The sequence below is a fragment of the Terrapene carolina genome, unplaced genomic scaffold (genome assembly GCF_002925995.2).
Source record: "Terrapene carolina triunguis isolate 2854851 unplaced genomic scaffold, T_m_triunguis-2.0 Scaffold94, whole genome shotgun sequence".
NCBI lineage: Eukaryota > Metazoa > Chordata > Testudines > Emydidae > Terrapene > Terrapene triunguis.
The window spans coordinates 3,116,205-3,141,478 of record NW_020664445.1 but is presented as its reverse complement, the minus strand read 5'-3'; the positions used below and the strand labels follow the sequence as shown (position 1 = coordinate 3,141,478).

Below are 25,274 nucleotides of genomic sequence, written 5' to 3'. Positions count from 1 at the left end.
AGTGTTGCTCTTTTAAGACTTCTGAAAGCATGCTCCACACCTCGTCCCTCTCAGATTTTGGAAGGCACTTCAGATTCTTAAACCTTGGGTCAAGTGCTATAGCTATCTTTACAAATCTCATGTTGGTACCTTCTTCGCGTTTTTGAAATCTGCAGTGAAAGTGTTCTTAAAATGAACAACATGTGCTGGGTCATCATCCGAGACTGCTATAACATGAAATATATGGCAGAATGTGGGTAAAACAGAGCAGGAGACCTACAATTCTCCCCAAAGGAGTACAATCACAAATTTAATTGACACATTATTTTTTTTAACGAGTATCATCAGCATGGAAGCTTGTCCTCTGGAACGATGGCCGAAGCACGAAGAGGCGCATGAATCGTTAGCGCATCTGGCACATAAATATCTTGCGACGCCAGCTACAACAGTGCCATGAGAATGCCTGTTCCCACTTTCAAGTGACGTAATTAAGAAGCAGGCAGTAGTATCTCCCGTCAATGTCTTGGCGATTGGCAGAATAAGAAGTAGGACTGAGCGGACTTGTAGGCTCTAAAGTTTTACACTGTTTTGTTTTTGAGTGTAGTTATGTAACCAAAAAAAAAAAAATCTGCATTTGTAAGTTACTTTCATGATAAAGAGATTGCACTTCAGTACTTGTATGAGGTGAACTGAAAAATACTATTTCTTTTCTTTATCATTTTTACAGTGCATATATTTGTAATAAATAATATAAAGTGAGCACTGTGCACTTTGTATTTTGTGTTGTAATTGAAATCAATACTGAAAATATAGAAAAACATCCAAAAATGTTATAAATTTCAATTGGTATTCTATTGTTATAAGTGCAATTAATTGCGATTAATTTTTTTGAGTTAATCGCGTGAGTTAACTGCGATTAATTGACAGCCCTACTTGCAACCTTTCTCTTCTAGATTGAAAAGCCCATTATTAAGTATTTGTTCCTGGAAACGGACTCCCCTTTCCTCTCCAGGGAGACCCCGTGTGGTAAGCCCGCTTGGTGAAGTAAGCAGCATGCGCATCCACCAAGGTACTTTCACCATGTGTTTTTCTTTGTCTCCTCTTACGTTCCAGGTACAATACAACCATAGAGCAGCAGTAATGAGGAGCCTCTTCCTGCTCACTGGGTTAGCCTTTTATACTGCTTGGGTTCTTCAGTGGCTAAGCCAGTTACTTGTGAACATGTCAGGCTGTTAACAGTGCCCTGTCATCCACCTCCTTCATTTTGTTTCCTCAGTTTGGTTAGGGCCCCTCTTTTCCACTAGGACTGTTTTCTGCCTGACTGAGCTCTACCTTCCTTATGGAGGCGGCGATCTCTCACTGCCCCTACAGTTCTCTAGTCTTTTTCATGGGCCACCCATGGGGACTTCCATCCTCCAGCCACAGAATAAGCACTCCTTAGGTGGGGGTTTACCCCACAACTCAATTTCCTCCCATGGGTCATCACACCAGGGACAGCCTACAGATCCTGGCTCTGGATTTGCTCCTTCCTTTGTAGAGCACACTGGGGTTTCTTCCCCAACAGACCCCTCCCACTCCAAGGGTCTCTGAGCCCCCTTAAGAGGCTTTGGGGGGTCGCTCCCTCCTACAGTCCCCCTAACTGGGGTATCTGGGTTCACTTCCTGCCCTTTCTTTAGATTGTCCTTTATTTAGGTGACCCCTGCTCCTTCATCCCCTTTTCCAGCTTCTTTGCCTGGTATTCCCCATCTTGGCCTTGCTTTCTTAGCTTGTTGGTATTTTTCTAGGGTTTTCGCTTTCCTGCTTCTCCTTTGCCCAGCCTTTCTGACCCACTTTCTTGGCTTGTTATCTGTTTAGGGTTTTCTCATATCGCACCTTGTGGGCTCTGGGTCCATGTTTAATCCCAGCCCCTCTTTTCCTCACTCCCCATTGAGGTTCCTTTCCCCAGGCCTCCTTTCTTCTCCTTAAAGGGAATGTGTTCCACACAGTCCTCATGACCCCAGGATGGGGCAAGGTTTCCACTACCCTGACCCCTTTCTATTGAAACCTTCCATGGGACTACTGCCACTGGATATTATTTTTTCTCCCTGTGTATGCATTCCACATATAGGGTTTCGCCCTCCCAAAACCACTGTGCTTTAATCAGCCTGTTCCGCAAGAGTGAACAACCAGCTGCTAGGTCAATATCCTCTAGCCTACGGCCCACCCTTACGGGGATTGTTTTCACACTCTTCCTAGATGTCTCCATCACCCCAGTCTAGCTGCAAAATTCCCCCAGTCCACATTACATATAAGGGCAGTCCCACTTAATGTAGCATTTCCCCCCGGCCGTGGTAGCAAGTAATATCCCAGCTGGTTGACATGGCCTTTTTCTCCTCCTGTCTCTCACACCCAGACCTTCCTGCTTGAGTGATCTAGTCTCTTCCCCCCCTCACATTCCCTTCTTGTGGGGGACGAGCCACTTTCCTGGGAAATTCTGCTTCAACACACTTGGCCAGTTTTACTGCTGCATCCATTCTCTGGTTGGCCTCCTCATCCAGACCTTCGTGGTATCTGGGAGGCTCTGAATAAATTGTTCTAATATAACGGTATCCATGACCTCTTCCAAATCTTGCCCCTTTGGACTCAGCCGTTGGTTGGCCCAATCTCTCAACTTCTGTACGAAAGCTTTGGGCCCAACCCCGTAAGTCCATGTGGCTTCCCTAAATTTCTGTCTGTACCTTTCGTCCACAAGCCTACATAGTCCAGTATAGCACCCTTTAACGCTTCGTGATTTGTGGCCTGCTCTTCACTCAATGCCATGTAAGCAGATTGCGTTTCTCCCACCAGATAAGAGGCTAACCCCATAATACTTTATCTCAGCTTGCACTAGCAGTGATTCTCTCGAACATCCATAGGAACACTGGATTGTCCCCAGGGCTCATTTTAAAGTTCAAGGCCTGCTCCCACTTGGCAGGAATTATGTTTTGTAATAACTGCTGCTGTACCTGGGTCTGCTCCTTCATGAACTGAAACACATGCTGTTGCTCTGCCTGCCATCCCAGCAGATTGTCACTTGGTCTGTTGGAATGTCTGCAATGTCCTCCGCATCCCCTTCTGAGCATGAACTCCTCCATATTTTCCAGATTGAGCCTGTCCTGTCACAGGCCACCTCTCAAGCCTTCCTGGTTGTGGCTGACAGATGGATCCTGGACAAGCCCACACTTGTGAACGGGCTTCCCCCTTCCTCTCCAAGAAAACCCTGGCTGGTCAGCCCACTTTGTGAATGAAGCAGTGCACAGGTCCTCCAAGGTACCTTCACCTTGTGTGCTTGTTTGCCTCCTCTTACGCTCCAGGTACATTTCAACCACATAGCAGCAGTTCTAAGAAGCCCTTTCCTGCTCCCTGGATTAGCATTTTTTATAGTGTCTGTTTGCCTTCCTGGGTTCTTCAGCCAGTGGGCTAATTACTCATTAACTCGTCAGGCTACCAGGAGGTGTAAGTGCGCTCGTCTATTTCAACCGCACCCAGTACCCTAGGTGGTGTTGGTGATCAGGGTGCTGGCTTCCATAGAGCTTTGATCAGCACCCTGTTACAGTTCCCCAGGTAGGTATTTATAGATTTGCGTATATGGTGTGAGGGCACTTCCCTGTGGCTCCCAGTGATGTGTAAGTTGACTTCTCTCTTGGCTGTGTTCCTCTTACTGGGTCTGGCATTGTGATTGCCAAAATATTGTTAGAAAGTGATGTCCATTCAATCAAATGAAATCTCAACTAAAAAGCCTCTGTGCCACCATACAAAATACCTAATGTAGCTCACAAAGGGTATGTCTACACTACGAGAGTAGTTCGATTTTTACTTAAATCGAATATGTGGAATCGATATTAAAGTGGAAGGTGTGTATCCACACTAAGGACAGTAATTCGACTTTGAGTCCACACTCACGGGGCAAGCGTCGACATTGGAAGCGGTGCACTGTGGGCAGATATCCCACAGTTCCCGCAGTCCCCGCTGCCCTTTGGAATTCTGGGTCGAGCCCCCAATGCCTGCTGGGGAAAAAAGTGTTGAGGGTGGTTTTGGGTAACTGTCGTCATCCAACCGTCACTCCCGCCCTCCCTCCCTGAAAGCGCCGGCGGGCAATCATTTTGCGCGCTTTTCTGGTGAGTGACAGCGCGGACGCCACAGCACTGCGAGCATGGAGCCCGCTGCGACCATCGCTGCAGTTATGGCCGTTGTCAACACCTCGCACCTTATCGTCCACCTTTTCCAGAGGCAGATGCTGAGAAATCGGGCAAGGAGGCTACAGCATCGCGGTGAGGACATGAAGTCTGAGAGTGGCACAGACCTCTCGCAAAGCATGGGACCCCGCGCCGTGAACATCATGGTGGCAATGGGTCATGTTGATGCTGTGGAATGGCGATTCTGGGCCCGGGAAACAAGCACGGACTGGTGGGACCACATAGTGCTGCAGGTCTGGGATGAATCACAGTGGCTGCGAAACTTTCAGATGCGGAAGGGAACTTTCCTGGAACTTTGTGAGCTGCTGTCCCCTGCCCTGAAGCGCAAGGACACCCGGATGCGAGCAGCCCTGACTGTCCAGAAGCGAGTGGCCATAGCCCTCTGGAAGCTTGCAACACCAGACAGCTACCGGTCTGTCGCGAACCACTTTGGCGTGGGCAAATCTACCGTGGGGGTTGCTGTGATGCAAGTAGCCAACGCAATCGTTGAGCTACTGCTGTCAAAGGTAGTGACCCTTGGAAAGGTGCAGGTCATCATAGATGGCTTCGCCGCGATGGGATTCCCAAACTGCGGTGGGGCTATAGATGGAACTCACATCCCTATCCTGGGACCGGACCACCAGGCCAGCCAGTACATTAACCGAAAGGGCTACTTTTCAATGGTGCTGCAAGCACTGGTGGACAATGGGGACGTTTTACAAACATCAACGTCGGATGGCCGGGCAAGGTTCATGACGCTCGCGTTTTCAGGAACTCTGGTCTGTTTAGACGGCTGCAGGAAGGTATTTACTTCCCGGACCACAAAATAACTGTTGGGGATGTGGAGATGCCTATAGTGATCCTCGGGGACCCAGCCTACCCACTAATGCCCTGGCTCATGAAGCCCTATACAGGCGCCCTGGACACTGAAAAAGAACTCTTCAACTACCGTCTGAGCAAGTGCAGAATGGTGGTGGAGTGTGCTTTTGGATGTCTCAAGGGGAGATGGAGAAGCTTACTGACTCGCTCTGATCTCAGCGAAACCAATATCCCCATTGTTATTGCAGCTTGCTGTGTGCTCCACAATCTCTGTGAGAGCAAGGGGGAGACGTTTATGGCGGGGTGGGAGGTTGAGGCAAATAGCCTGGCTGCTGATTACGCCCCGCCAGACAGCCGTGCGATTAGAAGAGCCCAGCGGGACGCGCTGTGCATCCGGGAGGCTTTGAAAGCTAGGTTCCTCAGTGAGCAGGGTAACCTGTGACTATTAACTTTGTTTAAAGAGAAGCTGAACCTGCCCCCGTTTCTTTACCCAGTTTATGTTGACTATCCTCTGCAGCTACATACCCCGTCCCCCCCCCGTTCCAACACACGTTTAAAAATAAAAAAATTGGAACTTTAATGAACACAGTTTTCTTTATTACGGGTTTCGCAGTAAAGGGTTGAAACTGGGACACAGACTGTGGTGGGGAGCGGGCGTAGTGATGGAAAGAATGCTTATAAACTCGAGGAATGACAGGCTCCTGCAGCGGTCAGCAGTGGTGGACTGGTTGTTTCAGCGGAGCCTGCCACCCCTCCTTTTCGGGACTGTGTGTGGGGGCTATGTGACTTTGTGGCGGGGGAGGACGCTGCTGCGTGGCTCTGTGATCCAGGATAAGGACCGCTGCATAAGATCTCTAACCGCCCTCCCCCGACACAAACTCACACACAGGCCCCCCCCCAGAACATGAAAACCACCTCCTAGACTGACCAGGGTGCCTAGTGACTGCAGTGTGTGTGTGACCTGCTGCTGAACATGCCCCCCGTCTGTATCCTGGTAAAGGTGACTGTCCTGTCCAATTACCAACCCCCTTCCCCCCCTTCAAACACACTGTCCTCTAAAAGAACATGATGGAAACAGTAATTAACAGAAATGTATTTTTTATTAGCAACTAAACAGTTAGGGGATGAAACTGGGCCGGGGTCTTGGGTGAGGCGGGAAGGAAAGGACTTATCAAATTTTGGGGAATGAGAGCCTTCTGTTACTTGAGCAGTCTGCAGGGGTGGAGTGACAGTTTTCACAGCCCCTGCCGCCCCTCCTTCTTGGGACTTTGTGTGAAGGGGGGATGGGACTTCGTGGCGGGGGAGGGCAGTTAGAGACTGCAGCGGGGCTCTGTCCTCCTGCTTCCGGTCCTGCAGAACATCCACAAGGCGCCGGAGCGTGTCCGTTTGCTCACTCATTAGTCCAAGCAGCGTTTGAGTCGCCTGCTGGTCTTCCTGACGCCACCTCTCCTCCCGTTCAATGTGTGATCGATGGATTTGCGACATGTTCTCCCTCCACTGGGTCTGCTGGGCCGCCTCGGCTTGGGAGCAGCCCATAAGTTCTGAGAACATGTCGTCCCGTGTCCTTTTCTTTCTCCGCCTAATCTGCGCCAGCCTCTGGGAGGGAGATGCCAGGGTAGGTCGGGAGACAGTCGCAGCTGTGGGATGGGAAAAAGGGAGTGAATTCCTCACAAAGATCATTTTTTGTGAACAATGAACATAGTCTTTCTCTGTGAACAAGACCATGCACAGCACCTATCACATGCGCACTCAGGACAAGGTCGAATTTTCGGCCTTCGCATTCAGTGCCTGGCGTCTTGCACTGGAGATCAGACAAGCGGGGCAGGACAGCGGAATTCGGGTAGCAGGCTGACATCGTAAGCTGTAGACTTTTGGCTGCTTAAAACTTAAATTATAGCAGTGCCCTCCTTTCACGTTCAAAGCAATGCTCCTAGCGTTGGCCAGTTCCTGCTGCCGGCAATCCGGCAAGCATGAACTCTGCCCCTGTCCCACCCCCTCGCGGCTGTCCCCGGGGAAAGATCCCTGTATGCTGCCCCTCTCCCGCCTCCACCGCGTGGCTGTAAACCGCCGGTTACAGTTCTGTAAAGGAACAGGCAAGCAGTCCCAACAGTAACATTCCCCTAATTCTAAGCAGGTCACCATGAGCGACATCACTCTGCTGAGAATTTCTGGGACAGAGAAAGACCGCATGCTGCGTGAAAGCCAGCAAAAACCAGGGCCGTATGCCGCCATGCTCTGCAAGGCAATGATCCCAAAGTACTTGATGATAGCCTGGCGTGGAAAAGTTTCCTACCACGGAGGACACAATAAGGCCGCTCTCCCCAGGAACCTCATGCAAAGGCTTTCCAATTACCTCCAGGAGAGCTTCGTGGAGATGTCCCATGAGGATTTCAGTTCTATCCCCGGACATATATACCTTCTTTTCCAGTAGCTGCACTGGCAAGGACTAAAAAGTAGAGCGCCTAGGGCAAACTAATCATGATAAACGGACATTGTTAGATTCTTTTGCAGTAGTTGCACTGCCAAGGACTAAACCGTGAAGCGCGTAGGGCAAACTAATCATGAAAAACCCATTGTTAATATTGTTAATATTCCTGTTCTGTTCAAAATAAATGTTTACATGTTTTAAACACTTACTGACTGATCCTTCCCCTGATTCTGGGTCCAGGTTAACGCCTGGGGACGGTTGGTAGGGGATCTCTGTGAGGGTGATGAAGAGATCCTGGCTGTCGGGGAAATCAGCGTTGTAAGCGCTGTCGACTGCCTCGTCCTCCTCATCTCCTTCATCTTCCCCGTCTGCTAACATTTCCGAGGAACCGGCCGTCGACAATATCCCATCCTCAGAGTCCACAGTCAATGGTGGGGTAGTGGTGGCGGCCGCACCTAGAATGGAATGCAGTGCCTCGTAGAAACGGCATGTCTGGGGCTGGGATCCGGAGCGTCCGTTTGCCTCTTTGGTCTTCTGGTAGCCTTGTCTCAGCTCCTTGATTTTCACACGGCACTGCGTTGCATCCCGGCTGTATCCTCTCTCTGTCATGGCTTTTGAGATCTTCTTGTAGATCTTTGCGTTCCATCTTTTCGAGCGCAGCTCCGAAAGCACGGACTCATCGCCCCACACAGCGATCAGATCCAAGACTTCCCGATCAGTCCATGCTGGGGCCCTCTTTCTATTCTGGGATTGCATGGTCACCTCTGCTGGAGAGCTCTGCATCGTTGCCAGTGCTGATGAGCTCGCCACGATGTCCAAACAGGAAAGAGATTCAAACTGCCCAGACAGGAAAAGGAATTCAAATTTTCCCGGGGCTTTTCCTGTGTGGCTGGTCAGAGCATCCGAGCTCGGACTGCTGTCCAGAGCGTCAACAGAGTGGTGCACTGTGGGATAGCTCCCGGAGCTATTAGCGTCGATTTCCATCCACACCTACCCTAATTCGACATGGCCATGTCGAATTTAGCGCTACTCCCCTCGTTGGGGAGGAGTACAGAAATCAAATTTAAGAGATCTCTATGTCGAACTAAATAGCTTCGTTGTGTGGACGGGTGCAGGGTTAATTTGATTTAACGCTGCTAAATTCGACATAACCTCCTAGTGTAGACCAGGCCAAAGTTCATGGATGCTTAACTCTCACATTTAGCTGGGCAGCAGGCCTGAAAGTTTAACCCCTGCAGCGGTCTCTAGCCACAAGACCTAATTCTGAGAGGTGTTGAACACCCACAACGCTAGGCTTTAAAATCTGCCTGTCTTGCGTTTGATGTAGTTCATAACCCCGTTGTTTAACAAAGCATACCTTCTGCTGTAATAAGGGGGTCTGGTCTCTTCCTTTAGAGGGGCTCAATTCTGCAGTATTTTGTCAGAATCCAGGGCATTTATCCTCGTAGGACTCCTGCTGGAAGCCATGTATAGAACTTGTCTACATTAGACTGAGCAGGATGAATTGGTAACGCTATTGGCTTTGCCATTCACAGCAAAAGATTGCTTAAAATAACATTAGCTAAGACTAAGATACTGTTCTTCTGCTTCTTGTGAACACTGCAGAGGAATCATCCAGCCCAAGGGACCGATATTCTTGCACTTCTCAACAAGGACTGCTCTAGCCAAGCACTGGCACTAATGGACTCTGAAGAGAGCCCCATCCTCCTTAGACAGCAGTCCCATGTCCCCTTCCCTTTTTAGACTGGGTAGAAACCAGTACTGGATCTTGCTGAAGGTATGTTTCATATTGATGTTGTGATGGACAATGGTGCTGTTCAGTAGGAGGCCGCCTCATTTCGGTGGTTTACAACAGTGTCCCTGTTGTACCTCACTGCGTGCCAAACCTCTTCATTAACTCTGGCTGTTCTGGTTCTGTAGTTCTTAGTGGCAAACACGTAGCTGGCAGGAATGGGGTGATAAGGCTACAAAGGGCTATACAGCACAAGTCTGACTTTCTGTATTTCAGCATGTTCTTAAGCAAATCAGCCATGCCCCATCAATGTGACAGGGTCCAGCAACACATGGGCTGTCTCTCACCATTGTTGGTTTGTTTTTTAAATTACCATAATCACACAGTTTGAGAGATGGAAACTTGTTGAATATTAAACAAATCAGGCCCAAAAGGAATAGTTGTTAGTGAAACACTTAAAAATGACTTTAAAAAGATCTAGACCTTCTCAGGTGGCGGCTGGGGAGGAAGTAATTTGTTTCCTTGGAAAAAAATGTAGTGCTAGACATGTCCTAGAACAATCCCTGTTTTATGTGCATTGCAGACATGCCTACTTGCTGTATCTGCACCCATCATCGCTCCACAGCCAGTAGCAGCAGGGGGGCATGTTGGCATAGACCAGCTCCCTTGTCACCTACTACTCCTACTCAGAGCCGCTTTAGGATATATGGTGGTAGAAACAGCTGCAGCCAGACCCCAGTAGCTCTCTGGTATGCTAAACAAGCAGTGTATTTCCCAAAAAAGTCCTGAAATACTAAGCCAGGGATTGGCAGCCTTTCAGAAGTGGGGTGCCAAGTCTTCATTTATTCCTTCTAAGTTAAGGTTTCACGTGCCGGTAATACATTTTTAGAAGGTCTCTTTCTATAAGTCTATAATATATAACTAAACTATTGTATGTAAAGTAAATAAGGTTTTTAAAATGTTTAAGAAGCTTCATTTAAAATTAAATTAAAATGCAGAGCCCCTCGGACCTGTGGCCAGGACCTGGGCAGTGTGAGTGCCACTGAAAATCAGCTTGCGTGCTGCAGGTTGCCTACTCCTGTACTAAGCTGTAGCCCCCAAAGGGCAGCAGACAGCTGATGGTCTCAAGTTGCAGTGGGGGAGGTCTAGGTTGGATATTAGGAAAAACTTTTTCATTAGGAGGGTGGTGAAGCACTGGAATGGGTTACCTAGGGAGGTGGTGAATTCTCCTTCTTTGGAGGTTTTTAAGGCCCAGCTTGACAAAGCCCTGGCTGGGATGATTTAGTTGGGAATTGGTCCTGCTTTGAGCGGGGGGTTGGACTAGATGACCTCCTGAGGTCCCTTCCAACCCTGATATTCTATGATTCTATGATTCTATGTCACAATCAGTGATGTCAGTGGCATGAAAGTTCCAAAATTACCCCTGGTATTTCTCGGCTTGCCATGGCTTCTGCCAGCACAGTCAAAGGGAATCAACATCTATGACAAAAGAAAAAGGAAATGTCAGTCGAAGGAAGCACCAGTTCTGTAGCAGTAGCAACAATCCAGGAAGGTCCTGCAAAACGGGCGGTACTAGTTAGGGGCAGTAAAAAGCCTAAAGAGGATAGCGCTTCATCAACTCAGAGAAGCCCCAAGATTGTGAAGGAGACTAGAGCAGTGATCATAGACATTGGCACAGGTTACTGTAAGTGTGGATTTGCTGGAGAGCCTCGTCCCTCCCATGTTATTTCATCTACAGTGGGCAAGCATTTCCAGCAGACTGCTAAAACGGGGGACAATCGCAAAGAAACCTTTGTTGGAAAAGAACTTCAGGATGTGAAAATACCCCTAAAACTGGTCAATCCCTTGAGACATGGCATAGTGGTCGATTGGGATTGTGTCCAAGACATTTGGGAATACATTTTCCACAAAGAGATGAAGATTCAGCCAGAGGAGCATGCTGTCCTGGTATCAGACCCTCCACTGAGTCCTACCACCAACAGGGAGAAATATGCCGAGATGCTGTTTGAAACGTTCTGCACTCCTGCCATGCATATCGCCTACCAGTCCAGATTATCTATGTATTCATATGGAAAGACCTCCGCTCTTGTGGTAGAAAGTGGCCATGGTGTTTCATATGTGGTCCCTATCTATGAAGGTTATACTATGCCAAGCATTACTGGACGAGTAGACTATGCTGGATCAGACCTCACCCATTACCTCATGAAGTTATTAAATGAGGCTGGGAAAACATTTACTGGGGAACAACTAAGTATGATAGAGGACATTAAGGAAAAGTGTTGCTATACGTCTCTGGACCTTCAGCATGACATGAGTTTGCCTCTCCGGAAACAGCAGGTTGATTATGAACTTCCAGATGGGCATCTAATTCCCATTGGCAAAGAGAGATTCCTGTGTGCTGAAATGCTCTTCAAACCATCCTTGATAGGATCACAGCAGCCAGCACTTCCATTGCTGACAATGACCTGCCTCAGTAAATGTGATGCTGATCTCAAGAAGAAGCTGATGGGCAATATCTTGCTGTGTGGAGGCTGTACCATGCTGAAGGGTTTCCCTGACCGTTTCCAGAGAGACCTGACCAAGATGTGCCCCAATGATGACCCCATTGCAGCAGCATCCCCTGACAGAAAGTTTTCTGTCTGGACTGGAGGGTCAATTTTGGCATCACTCAATGCCTTTCAGCAGCTCTGGGTTTACAGAAGAGAATATGAAGAACGGGGTCCTTTCTTCATCTACAGGAAATGTTTCTGAGTACAAAGTGGACAAGATTGAGCTTAGAATCAATACTGCCACCCTGAGGGGACTGTAGATGTCTAAGAACCTCTGTTTCTTTCTCAGATACTGGTAACAAACCGAGCTGCTAAAATGAAGTTTGGATCTGTGTTCCACTGTGGCTGTATTAAATGCTCATAGCATTCTGTGTTGCACATGAACAGCTTTTTCTCTCATCTGTTTCATAAGAATTTTCACTGTAGCCTATTTGACAAAAGGATTTACCAGTGTAAAAGGGATATAGCAGCTGGTACAGACCCACTGTCTATTGCAGTGGTTTTCAGCCTGTGGTCCAGGGACACGGGGGGGGGGGCCACAGACTCGAATCATAGAATATCAGGGTTGGAAGGGACCTCAGGAGGACATCTAGTCCAACTCCTGCTCAAAGCAGGACCAATTCCCAACTAAATCATCCCAGCCAGGGCTTTGTCAAGCCGGGCCTTAAAAACCTCCAAAGAAGGGGACTCCACCACCTCCCTAGGTAACACATTCCAGTGCTTCACCACCCTCCTAGTGAAAAAGTTTTTCCTAATATCCAACCTAGACCTCCCCCACTGCAACTTGAGACCATTGCTCCTTGTTCTGTCATCTGCCACCACTGAGAACAGCTGAGTTCCATCCTCTTTGGAACCCCCCCTCAGGTAGTTGAAAGCAGCTATCAAATCCCCCCTCATTCTTCTCTTCTGGAGACTAAACAATCCCAGTTCCCTCAGCCTCTCCTCATAAGTCATGTGCTCCAGACCCCTGATCATTTTTGTTGCCCTCCGCTGGACTCTTTCCAATTTTTCCACATCCTTCTTATAGTCTGGGGCCCAAAACTGGACACAGTACTCCAGATGAGGCCTCACCAATGTCGAATAAAGGGGAACGATCACGTTCCTCGATCTGCTGGCAATGCCCCTACTTATACAGCCCAAAATGCCATTAGCCTTCTTGGCAACAAGAGCACACTGTTGACGCATATCCAGCTTCTCGTCCACTGTAATCCCTAGGTCCTTTACTGCAGAACTGCTACCCAGCCATTCGGTCCCTAGTCTGTAGCAGTGCATGGGATTCTTCTGTCCTAAGTGCAGGACTCTGCACTTGTCCTTGTTGAACCTCATCAGGTTTTTTTTGGCCCAATCCTCTAATTTGTCTAGGTCCCTCTGTATCCGATCCCTACCCTCTAGTGTATCTACCACGCCTCCCAGTTTAGTGTCATCTGCAAACTTGCTGAGAGTGCAGTCCACACCATCCTCCAGATCATTAATGAAGATATTAAACAAAACTAAGATTTTCAAAGGGCTCCCCAACTCTACTTGAAATTTTTTATAGATCTGCAAATGAAAAAAGGTTAAACTCCTGATTAAGTGATATAGAAAAACAGCACCACTTCCAGCATCTACAGTGAGTCTGCTGCTGACCACCAGCTATGGTCACAATGGAATTTTTCTGACTAATAGGTTACCCCTTAGTGCCCCAAATGGGTCCGGGCTGGTAGACTAGAGTTTCAGATTAACTGAACATGTAGCTCCATGGTCCACTCTAGGTGTGCTAACCAGGTCTCCAGCAATCACCTGGCTCTGGGCAGGGACCTTTGTCCTACTCCTTTTGAATGAGGGGTTAAGGGTGCACAGCCCCTGTTTTATGTTGTGATATCCTCAACAAGCCAGTCTGCCTACGGGCCTGCACCCCGGCATTGCTTTCTTTGAGGCCTATGAACAGGGTATAGCCAGCACTTACAAGTCACCACACAGCTCCTTCAGAGCAAGCACATTTACAATTACAGCTGAAACATCATAAAAAACAATAGCTGGATTTAAACACACACTATAGGGCCCTAGTACACTGAAGTCTTTCCAACCCTTCCACGAGGGTTGAGGCCCCTTGGACAGAAGGTCTTGTCCATTTGCTGGATTACAAAGAAGGCCCTGTGGCAGTTTAGATGCAGCCCTTTTACACCAAAAGCCCCTTTTTTTGTCTGCTGGTCTCAGGAAAACCCAGTAGCTGCAAGCTGTCTCAGTTACCGGGGGGTGGTATGGCTTGAGGGGGGAGGGGGCTGTTTACAGCTTGAGTGAGTCACAAAGATCACCCTCCCATTTGTAGAGCCTTGCAGAGCTGTGGCAACCCTTCCCTGGGGAGTGGCACACAATCTCTGGCCCAGTAGTCCATAAACCATTCATAACCTACATGCAATTGCAATATCTGTCACCCTCAGACTGTGGAGTCCTGCTAGCCAAGTGTGTGAAGTGTACAGGAGATTTGTTAGCTGTCGATTTTTTCTGTCAGCCTGATAAAAATGGTAAGTCCGTCCCTCTTTTAGCACATCACTTGTACCTGGAGATGGCTTGTGTGCGCCAACCCTTTCCCCAGGATGCCAGGGGAGAACATTCATAGACCGCAGCCATGTGACAGCTCATTCCTGTATCCAGGAGGCTGGAGACAGTCTGATTTGAAGTGCTCATGCAAAACATTTGTCCAACAAACAGACTCAGGGCAGTTTGGAGATACAGTTTAAGCAATATCATCTTTATTCTGCTATGTTTTGGTAAGAGGAGAAGTTGTGTACAATAATCACTCTGCCACAGCACAATGTGCCATAGTCTGCTCTAATGTACAGCAGTGTAAGCCTAGGGCCATATTTGCTGCTGGTGTAAACTGGCAAAGATGCGCTGAGGACCTAGCTTCGTAGAGTACAGTAGCTCTATTGCAGTCAGTGGTGTGACCTGAGATTGACTCTGGTGTAACAAGACAGAATTTGGCTAATGTCTTGTAACAGCCATCCAACTTTAAACAGTAAAACAAAGCTCAGGGCAGCAGGGAGACTGGTGCTCTGTTTAACATTCTTAAAAAATGCATCAGCTGGACTATTAGGGATACAGGATCCAAAGGGTAAAACCGGGCTATTTAAAATGACTGAAATGTCATGGCAGCAGTGATGTACTGCAGCCAGGAAGGCTGGCTTGGAAACTGTCTTAGGGACAATGCACCAGAGCTGCCAAAGGACAGAGGAAGAGAGTTGACAGATGTCCAACTCAGACAGCACCAGTAAGGGCTTCTCGATGGGGACTACCTCTCTTGTTCTTTAAAGTGAGAGTGAGTGAGTGAGTGTGTGTGTGTGTGAGAGAGAGAGAGAGAACAAAATGAAGGGGACATAATGAGCTTACAATAAACTACACTTGAGTGTCCAGCAGGATTTCTTGGCCTCAGGTTACTGTAAGAGATTCAGTTTCCACTGGATGTTTTTATTGAGTTTTGGAGGAATAAGAAGTTCTGCATCTGAAAAGCAAGAGAAGAGAAGGTTATCTGAAGTTCCCTTAGGAGCTGAACACTGGAAAGCCTCCATGACTCCTCTTTCGCTGCCCATCAATGGTTGCTGACAGATGAGAGTTTCTCTTTTAGGAGACTGGCCTAAGGGGATTGAAGGGAAGTATGTGTAAGTGGGGCTCAGCAGGACCACTCCAGTTAGAGGGCCTCCAGGGGCACGTGACACATGTATCAATTTACAACTTGGCCAATTAACTCTTTTGGGACTGAGGTGGGTTTGCCAGATTTCACCCCAAGCAAAAGCATTTCTACAGCTACCATTGTGACGCTGAAATTTAGCTGGAAACCAGACCAGCTCACATGTTAGTATTGTTCAAGACTTGTAAGGATGTGTTTGGACTATAAAATGCTTGTAAGTTGCTGCATGCAACTTGTAATGCTTGTATCCCATGCTATAAGGTAATATGTACGTTTTGCTTTATAACTGTAAAAATGCCTGCTCTGAACTTGTGAACTGAGGTAGGAGGAGTGGCTCCCCCACCCCTCAAGGACTACCACCAAGATAATGGGTTCCTGTGAAACAAAGACTGGGCTGATGGCCCTCTTACACCCATGAAGGTGCTATGTGCAAGAAAACTCATCCCATCATCTTGAATTCTGGAAGGGAGGAAAAAAAGATAGCTGACATGAAAATTCTTCATCTCTTGCTGTTTAGACTGTCACAGGGCTGGAGCTAGGAAACAAAAGCAGAGATCTCCAAGCTCAACCTGCATTAGCCCTAAAAGACAATCAGTGCTGACCGATTACTGCAACTTGTCACCTTTTGGAACCACAGTCTAACTCATTTGTGTATATATGTTGCCTTCTTTAACCTGTAAATAACTCATTTCTTTTTCCTAGTTAATAAACCCTTAGTTTTCTATACAGTTGGCTATGAACGTTGTCCTTGGTGTGAAATACAAACTGACCTGGGGGTAAGTGACTGGTCTCTTGGGACTGGGAGCAATCTGAATCTTTTGTGATTCTTGGTGTAAGTGACCATTTATCACTTTAGTCCAGCTTGCCTGGGCGGCAAGATAGACTGGAGTGCCCAAGAGGACCCTCTGTGACTCCATGGTAAGACTACTGTAGTGCTGCAGGAGTTCACATTTGTTACTGGGTTGGTGAAATCTACTTCTAGAACATACCACCAGTTTGGGGTGTCTGCCCTGCTTTTGACAGTCTGCCCTGAATAGGCACACACAGTCATGAACAGCTCCGGATAGTGCGACAACCATCACCACCAGTAAACCCTCTTTGTTGCAAGGCAAAGAAATGCTTTCTAACAAAGCCCTTAAAATATCCCTGCCCCTGACATTTTAGTTTTTCATTTTCCTCTTGAACGTGCACTGTTGCTCTGAAGAGGAAATCCAAACATGGCATTGTGGAGTTCTAAGTTCACCAGCTCAATTATTCCACCTCAAATGTGTCCACTTACACAAGGAAAACATTTCTGTTGACAGTAAGTCTGCAAACCCAATGTGGGACCTAGTCAAGTTGGATTCTTTCCTTCTTGTAGATCTCGCTAGCAATACATGCTCTTCAGGCCAAAGCAAATTCTTCAGGACCCCAGTGCAAACCAACACTGCAACAGGTTAATACAGGTGTAACCAGTAGTGGGAGGATGGAAGAACCCAGCTCACCCTCCTCCATTGTGTGGGTTCTGCAATGCTAACACCCAATAGTTAGCGCAGAGGAGTAGGAAAAGCATTACACAGCCTTTCCGTGCGAGTAATGATGAAAGGGGTCCTGGCTAGTGGTCTTTACAGGCCTATTACTCTAGCTGTGGTAGATAAGGTCTCAGTGGAGAAGCAACACATCATAGCACACGTTAACACAACCAGCTTCTTGTTGGACGTCTCCAGTGAGGATGTCATGCAGCTAGTTGGCATGAAGACACAGCTATCCTCTCACCTGAAGCCCTTCCAGAAGAGGGGTGCGCAGCATGGAGGGGGTGCTATGTCTGCCCTATAGGTAGAGGACTCCACTGATCATCATCTAACACCTTCCATAGCACTGATGATCATTTGGACAATGTTCTGAAGGAGCAGAATGATGCGGTGGAATGGGCTGGGTTCTTTTGAGCCAATGCTTATTCTAGTAGAGATCTCCCCTGGCAGCAGAAGGCTCAGGAATAAAGTTGAGCGAATAATGGATTTTTTGGTGCAGGGATCAAATAAAAAAAAATCCAGTTTAATATGACACCAAACCCACTTTTTCATTCTCTCTCTCTTCCCCCCCCATCAAATGAAAGACTCAGATTTTTTTTCAATCGACTGAAATGTTTTGGGTCAATTTGAAACTAGATTTGGGGGGTTGGGGTGTTTCAGTTAGTTTGTTTCAAGTCAACCAAAACATTTTAGATGACTAAAAATAATTCCCCCCCCCAACCTTTTTGTTTTGATCACTTATGGGTGTTTTTCCATTCTTTTTTAAACGGGTCACATTTGAATTTGACACAAAACATTTAGACTTTTTTTTTTAAAATTGTGTTTTTTCTTGGCCAAAACGATTATTCATCAGCCCAAATTTACAGATAGCTTTGGGGCACCATTTTTTGACTAAAAATCTTGTGTGTCAAAAAAACATCACCCAGCTGTGCTCAGGAAGCCTATAGTTCTGATTTCTCAAGGTCCTGACCCAGCAACGGCCAACACTGGTAAACATTCACCCAGGAGTGCATGGGCAGTGTCTTCTTTTTTCAGCATTTCACAAGCTACTTTTGGGTTTCTTTAACTTGGTTGCATTTCATCTTAAAACAACATTAGACAGGTTGTGGGGGGAACTCTACCAGGTGAGTTTTTATTAGTGAAAAAGAGCAGGTATAAATGATTTATGATTTAAGTCAGACCACAGAAATAATCTCCCTTCTCTTTAGATTTCCAACTCCTGTGAAGCAGGAACATGGTCTGTCTAGTCAGGTGTAAGTGCCATGCACTCCTAGCACCACAACATTGCCACAGGAATTCATAAAGGGAGAAGCGTAACCCTTACAAGAGACACATCTGTTTAATGCCAAGAGGGAACATCAGAAACACGACTGACCTACCAAATCAATCTCCAAACTGCATCACCAGGCCATATCTCTGTAACATTGCTAGCCCTAGTGACGTTACCATTGGAGATATCCTGCACCTATGATTAGTATGCCGTATGCTTCAACTAACCTTGTACTGGAGGAGCTGCAATTCTTTGCTGTTGATAGGCGGCCATAATGCTATTTGCAGTTGAATTGGGGCCCAGGACCTGTAGAATAGGCAATAATGGCACATCAGCAATATTCAAGTCCTTATAACAATGAAGTAGAAGATTCCAAAACCAAGCTCCCCAAGCTCCACCCAACTGGCAGTTCTGCCTGTTGCCACTGAAGTAGTTAGTGCTCCCTTTGCAGGATGGGAGCTTGCTTGATATTGCCATTGGATTCTAAGGGAGATCTGCGCTCCTGCTCCTCCCCCCATGACAATGCTTGGCATTTTCGGCAGATGATGCTAATAGCACGTATCCAGACAGTTGCTATCAGATTCAGAACCAGTGCAGGGCTCTGTGACAAACTGCGTGATGGGACTGTTGCATAGAGGCTAGTGCAGGGAGGTAAAGCTGCACGACACTGCTGCAATCTGAGGGCACCACTAGAGGAGACAGAGCACCCTGGGAGCCACACAGATCACTGACAGAAAGAGCTGGTGGTTAACATTGAAAGAGCCTACTGAAGCCCTGTGCAAAGACAGCAGTAGGGGCTGGCAGGAATGGCATCTTTGGAGCACCTGGACTTCAGGACCATGCGTGAGATCTTTTCCACACCCCCGTGCCAGCCCCCTTTGCTGTGGCAGTGTTGCTAATTCTTGAGATTTTAATCACAAGTCTTGTGATATGTGTGTCTGTCTTAAAGACCCAGCTCTTAGAGGCAGGTGACTGCAGGAGAACCTCAACTTGCATTAAAAATAAGTTTCTAGCCCTGGTGCTTAGGGAGAAAAGTTTCAAAATGTGACCTGAGTTAACCCTAAAGGCTGGGAAACCAGAAAGCATGGAAAAAAATTTCATATTTTTAAAGAGTTTTGTGATTTTTTAAGCTTGTCATGATATTGACCACGTGGGGCTGCCAATACTGTAGAAAGTCTGATTTAATTCTCCATCTCCTCCTCTTTCTGTCCCATTCATCATGGGGCATGTATATATTGTGCAAGAGCAAGGGCACTACGGAGACTAAAGTGATTGTATTGGTAACTGTAGCGAGGCGGTGGGATACCCCACAGCCCCGCTGAAGGACAAGCCTCCCCTAGCACCAACGTGGGCGGAGCCAGTGGATCCTGCGCCCGCCCCCCAGAGGTCACGGCGCAGGACAGGAAGTAGAAAAGCCCAACTGCAGAGCTCACTTGAAAGCCAGCCCCCGGAGAGGCCAGATGCCTGTGGCCTAGCTCCGGGTTGGGAAACGCCGGCAGGCTGCGGCCGACCCAAGGACTGGCCGGGCCAGCCAAGCCTGCCTCTCGCCAGCTACCCCGAGGAACCGATGGTGCTGGAGACCTCCGAGGACACCGCCCTAACCCAGGTACCGTACGAGGGGGAGTCCGGAAGTAGCCCAGGGGCAGCCGACCCTGGTCTGGCCGCAGCACTGCCAGAACCAATGTCAGTGTGTTGCGGTCAGGATCCCCACTGACACAGCAGCGAGTCTTCTGCTGCTGCTAGGGTCCCGGGCGGGGATGCAGTGGAGTGGGTGGGCCTGCGTCCCCCCTGCCACCCCACTCACGGGTGGCCGTCTCCCCCTCGCACCAGACGCTAAAAAGCCTGAGCTCCTGACTGTGTTTGCTGTCCCGCCCTGACCGAGGACCTGGGCCCATAGCGAACTATTGCGCGGCGGTGGGACACCCCACAGCCCCGCGGAGGGACGAGCCTCGGCCGAGCCCTTCTACAGTAACGTTAATATTTGAAGTGCAGTGGAGGTAAGACATGTTAGCGGTTAATTCAGGATGTTAACAGTTCAACCATTATAAAGATTTCTTTGCTCAATTATAAACATAAAAAAAGAGTATATTGCACTGAACTCTGCAAATTGCTTCACTTAACACAAAGTTTTAATATGAAGTCAGTGCATTGAATATGGAATGAACACACAAGCCATCGAAGTCCCCTAGCTCTATCGAGACAGTCGGATCACTCCTAACCAGCACCGGAGATAGCAGGCAGTGCACATGCTGGCTGGCAGCCAAGGGTCTGAGCACTGGGAAGATGCAACACCCCTCTAGAAATACACTGTCTAAAAGGTTTATCTGACATACTGCAAAAGGGGCAGATCTGGAGGCCTACACTGCCACCGACTCCAGTCAGAGTTTGTCTGAGTTAAAGACTCCAAGGTTTGTCTCTATAAACGATACCAAAGCACCACAACTACGTAAGTTGCAAACAGCGACTCAGGTCACAGCCATCAGGGAGCAAGCACCTACTGGGTTAGCAGGATTCTGCTGCAGGTCTCTGGTCCAGATTTCCGGGAGTGACCTCTCTATCAACTGCAAAGCCTCTTCCAGGGCCTGCTGCAGCTCCCTGGCCAGCTCATCGTAGCCAAAGAGCACAAGCCCCTTTAATAAGCTGTGCACTTCACCTGCAAGGAAGAGATCAGAGCAAGCTCCATCACAGCAATCAACCAGGTTCACTAAGCAAGCCGTGGTGCTGTTCTAGCACTGGGGACGGGGCGAAAGGAGCAGCAGAACATAGCTACTGTTTTCCTGCCGTTACCCCTGGTGCCAGGTGGGCTCAGCATGAGGGGAGCTCTCTTCACATTAGCACAGCCCAGCTCATCTCACTCTGATTCTTTACACCTGGGGCTGGGACTATTTTTTACTCATCAGAGCAGTGACAGCTCAGAGGTTTGGACTAGCAAAGCCAATCAGTAGTCCTGATCCTGGCTCCTTGCCAAGATGTCTCTGGGGAAGAGGCTGCTCTCTTCAGTGACCCCCTCCCCCACTCTCAAGGCTCGGGCAGTAGCTACTCTTTGCATCCCAACCTTCAAGATCAGAAGGTGGCATCTGGCCTCAGACAGCCGCACAAGCCGGACGCTGGCTTGGCTCAGTCAGGGGGCCTTACCCTTCATGTTCTCAGTAGTGCGGATATTTTCTCCCAAGGCCTCTAGAAGGGCCAGGTCCTCTAGAGGGCTCCCTTCCTTCAGACTGTGCCGCTTGCGCTCTGCCTTGCGACGGTTCTTGGAGGATCGGCTAGAAGAAAGGAATGTCCAGTATCACCATGGGCAACAGAACGGGACAGAGCAACCAGCATTTCTTTTTCCTCTTACAAGAGGAAGTCATAACCCCCAGCCGCCCCCCGGTACCCGTCCCGCCCCCCCCCCCCATAAAGCCTGCAAACAAATGCATCTTAACGCGGTACGTACACCTCTTGCTAAAACATGCCAAAGACAGGTGGGCTGCCAGCCAAGGCACAGAGGGCTGGCTTCCCACTGCCCCCACTGCCTGCTGGGGGTGGCTGCCAAGGAGCTGGTCCTGAGGATGGTCTGTGTTTGCTGTGGTGCTCCCTAGAGTAGCTGAGCAGCTGCTGTACAGGAGCTCTACCAGCTTCTATGGCAGCTGGACAGATCCAGCGGCTTGCGTCGCTGGAGTGGCACTAAGGGGCTGGACTGCAGCAGAAACTCTGACCCAGCCTGCAGGACCAACTTTGTCTGCAGCACATTTCTTCTTTTTAAACCAAGTTCTACAACTGCTGGTGCACTCTCACGTCTGCACCCATAGCCCCGTAGTAGCGAGAGTCCACCGCTGCGTAAGTGTGCAGATGGAGTTAGATCCAGCCGTGCATTCCACCTCTCGTCCCCCCAGTACAGCATGAACAGCTGCAATCTGGTTTGAGGGCAGGGACATACGCAGATATCCTCGAGTTACTGTGCGAGTATTTGCCACTCATGTCACTGGCTGTCACGATGCTGCTGGTTTCGGAAATAAGGTCTGCCTCCAGACAGTTGGGTGTCTCATTGTCTGCAACACAAATTAGCAACAAGTTAGACTTTCCCCCGATCCCCAATGAAGGTGGAGGTTATTTTACAAGCACCAGAGTTAAAAACAGCAGCACATGGTTACACTGAGAGCAGGCGATGCCAAGGGGCAGTCCAGGGGAGGGACACAGGACATCCTAGCTCCAAGCAAGTCTGTCTGGAGAAGTCAAAGTACCATGGAAATATGGAGAATGGGACCATTCTCCATTTATCTCCAACTTTCCCTCCACAAGGAACAGTCTTACCTGGGACCTCTACTGCTGGACCAGTCCCCTGGTGGCACTGGGAGAGCCTCTGTCCCACCGTCAGGCTCCCCCAGGACATGGCAGAGGTGAAGAGAACAGGCGCGGTAGAGGGCAGGTGTAAGATATGGCCCTCATCCCCCTACCCTTGGTGGTGATCATGATCTTTCAACAGCGAAGTCAGAGGGAACAGAGACTGAGCTGGGCTACGTTTACCCCTGCAGCAGGACGAGGAGGTTAGTTACCTGTACAGTACCTTGAATTCAAAATGTTTTGCTGGTACGAGTGTTCTCCAGAAGGATGTGCACGCACCTATACACTCTTGACGGGAGACTGTAAAGCAGTGCGGGCCTGGCAGAGCCGCTCCTCGTGGTCCCAGAGAAGGGCACATAGGGAGGTACAGACCCACTGCCACTCAGTTCCTTCTCAACCAAGTCAGACACACCACAGCAGAGGGGAAGGAGGGCAGGAGGCGGAGCACCCATTGGGATAAAACACCTTGGAGAACTCATTCCCGTGCATGTAAGTAATCTCTCCTTCTTCGAGTACGTGTCCTTCTGGGTGCTCCATCATAGCAGACCCCCAAACAGTAACTCAAGGTGGAGGTGGGTGGTGAGGAGGCAAATCCAAGGCAGACTGGAGGACTCACCAAGTGACATGTCAGCTCTGAAAACTGGTAAAATAGCGCAATGCTTGGCAAATGTATGGATGAGGACCAAGTTGCAATCCTGCAGATTTCCTCAACTGCAACATCTTTCAGAGAGGCTAGAAATGTGGACTGAGCTACCAGGGAGTGTGCTGTCACTTTATGAGGGGGCTGTATTCTGGCAGTCTCGTAGCATGTTAAAATGCAACCCGAGACCCACGTTGATAATCTTTGCATTGAAATGGGCTGTCCTTTCATCCTTCCACAAAGGATACAAAGAGTCTGGGAGAGGTACTGAAGGCCTTGGGTCTGTGTAAGTAGAAGGCAAGAGTCCTTCTGACGTAGCGTGTGCAGGTTGGATTCCTGTCTGGAGGCATAAGGCTTTGGATAAACACTGGTAGACTAATTTCCTGATTAACATGGTATTCCAAAGAAACCTTAGGGAGAAAATGAGGATAGGACACAGTGTGACCATATCCTTGTAGAAAGTAGTCAACGGTGTGTCTGCCATGAGTGCACCAAGTTCTCCCATTCGTCTAGCTAAAGTGAGAGCTATAAGGAATGAGGTGCAGGAGAGTACAGATAGTTACTGGTTTCCTTAAAGTGCTGAGTATGAAATTAAGGTCCTATGGGGTAGCAGGTTCCATACAGAGGGAAACGAGAGGTATAAGCCCTTAAGGAACCTGGTCGTAATAGGAAGGGCAAACACTGAAAAGCCCTCAATGGCCAAGTGGAAGGATGAATCTGACTGAGCTCACTGACAAAACTGGTGTCTAAGTCCAACAGATAGTCTAGGATCTCGGAGAGAACTTCTGAGGCTTGACAAGAGTTAAGAGAACATCAGGGATGGAAATGTTTCTGATTCTGCAGGTAAGTTTTGCAAGTAGTAGGTTTACAGGACACCCTTCTTGAGGGGAAGGCAGAGAGGTGTTGTTACTGAAAGGTGAAGGAGGTTCGAGAACCACACCTGGCGCAGCCATGACAATGCTATGAGAATAAGCCTTGCTCTTTCCTGTCGCAGTTTGATCAAGGTCTTGAGAATTATAGATGGAGGCAAGTAAATGTACAGCAGAATATGGTTCCACGGTATTATCAGGGCATCTCCCAATTAATTGCAGTCGTGTCCTCCCTTGGAGCAAAGCTGGTTGGGGGAGCAAAGATGTCCACTCCGGGGAGACCCCACTTTTGGTAAATGCTCTGGAAGACAGAATTGTTGAGTTCTCACTCATGGTGCTGATGCAAGTTCCTGCTTAGGGAGTCTGCAATTGTATTCTGGAGGCCTGGTAGAACTCTCGATGGCTTATCTATCTGATGGGAAAAGCACCAGTTCCAATTTTAGCAATTCTACACATAAGGAATGGGAACTTGCTCTTGCTGTGTTGGTTGATATGACACATTTCTGCCCTGTTGTCCAGCATTATCCTGACAGAGTGGCCCTGTATGTCGTGAAGGAAGTGTTCGTGAGCATAGCAGATGGCTCTCGGTTCAAAGGGTGTTGATGTGAAGCATAATCTCTTGTGAGGACGACCTGCCCTGAGTTGTGGCCCCTGAAGGTGGCCCCCCAACCCAAGAGAGGAATCCATTGTGAGGATTTTTGATGGTGGAGAGTGTGAAAATGGGGTTACTTGCAGCCTTGCAATGGGTCCCTCCACCAGCTGAAAGCCCAGAATTCAGGGGTACGGTTAAGCACATGGAGAGACTGTGCCTGTCCACATCTGACGGCAGCTGAGGCACGGTCTTGCATAAGATGCGACAAACATGGATGTCAACACATGGCCTAGGAGCTGTAAGGAGGCCCTTGTAATTGTTTGCAGACTGCCTTGTACAGTTTAAACCTGGACATGGTGGAGAACCTTTCTTTGGATAGGCAGGCTCTGGCAGTTAAGGAGTCTGGCTCCAATGCAGTGTATCCTCTAGACTGGAGTCGGTGTCGATTTCTTCAGACGGATACAAAGACCCAGGGAATGAAATAGGGCTAGTGCCTTTGAGGTTGCTGACTGGCCCTCTACAACTGATGGACCCCGAGGAGCGAGTCATCCAAGTATGGGACTTCTGTGATGATCTCCTGACGTAGATGGGCTGCTGCCACCGAGAGGACTTTGTAAAGGCCCCTGTGAGGGTTTACGCCCCTCGTTATAGGGCAGCACGGCCTAGTGGCCAGAGTCCATAGGATAAACCCTCGTCACAGGG

The 25,274-nt window shown here is 48.6% G+C and overlaps 2 protein-coding genes across 2 annotated transcripts in view; one reads left to right on the top strand and one right to left on the bottom strand.

The window, feature by feature from the left end:
* The first annotated feature begins 10,640 nt into the window (after positions 1-10,640).
* ACTL7A (actin like 7A) lies at positions 10,641-12,213 on the top strand. Its single transcript, XM_024203008.1, has one exon. It carries the CDS (start codon positions 10,652-10,654, stop codon positions 11,900-11,902), a length of 1,251 nt encoding a protein of 416 aa, XP_024058776.1. The 5' UTR covers positions 10,641-10,651; the 3' UTR covers positions 11,903-12,213.
* Positions 12,214-14,410: 2,197 nt separating this feature from the next.
* ELP1 (elongator complex protein 1) overlaps positions 14,411-25,274 on the bottom strand; it is an 89,408-nt gene continuing 78,544 nt past the window's right edge. Inside the window, exons 30-34 of the mRNA XM_029911318.1 lie at positions 22,068-22,179; positions 21,284-21,411; positions 20,647-20,801; positions 18,376-18,454; positions 14,411-15,181 (exon numbers count right to left, since the gene is read on the bottom strand). Of these exons, the coding sequence (XP_029767178.1) occupies positions 15,114-15,181; positions 18,376-18,454; positions 20,647-20,801; positions 21,284-21,411; positions 22,068-22,179 (542 nt within the window). The 3' untranslated portion in view covers positions 14,411-15,113. The remainder of the gene's footprint in view (positions 15,182-18,375; positions 18,455-20,646; positions 20,802-21,283; positions 21,412-22,067; positions 22,180-25,274) is intronic.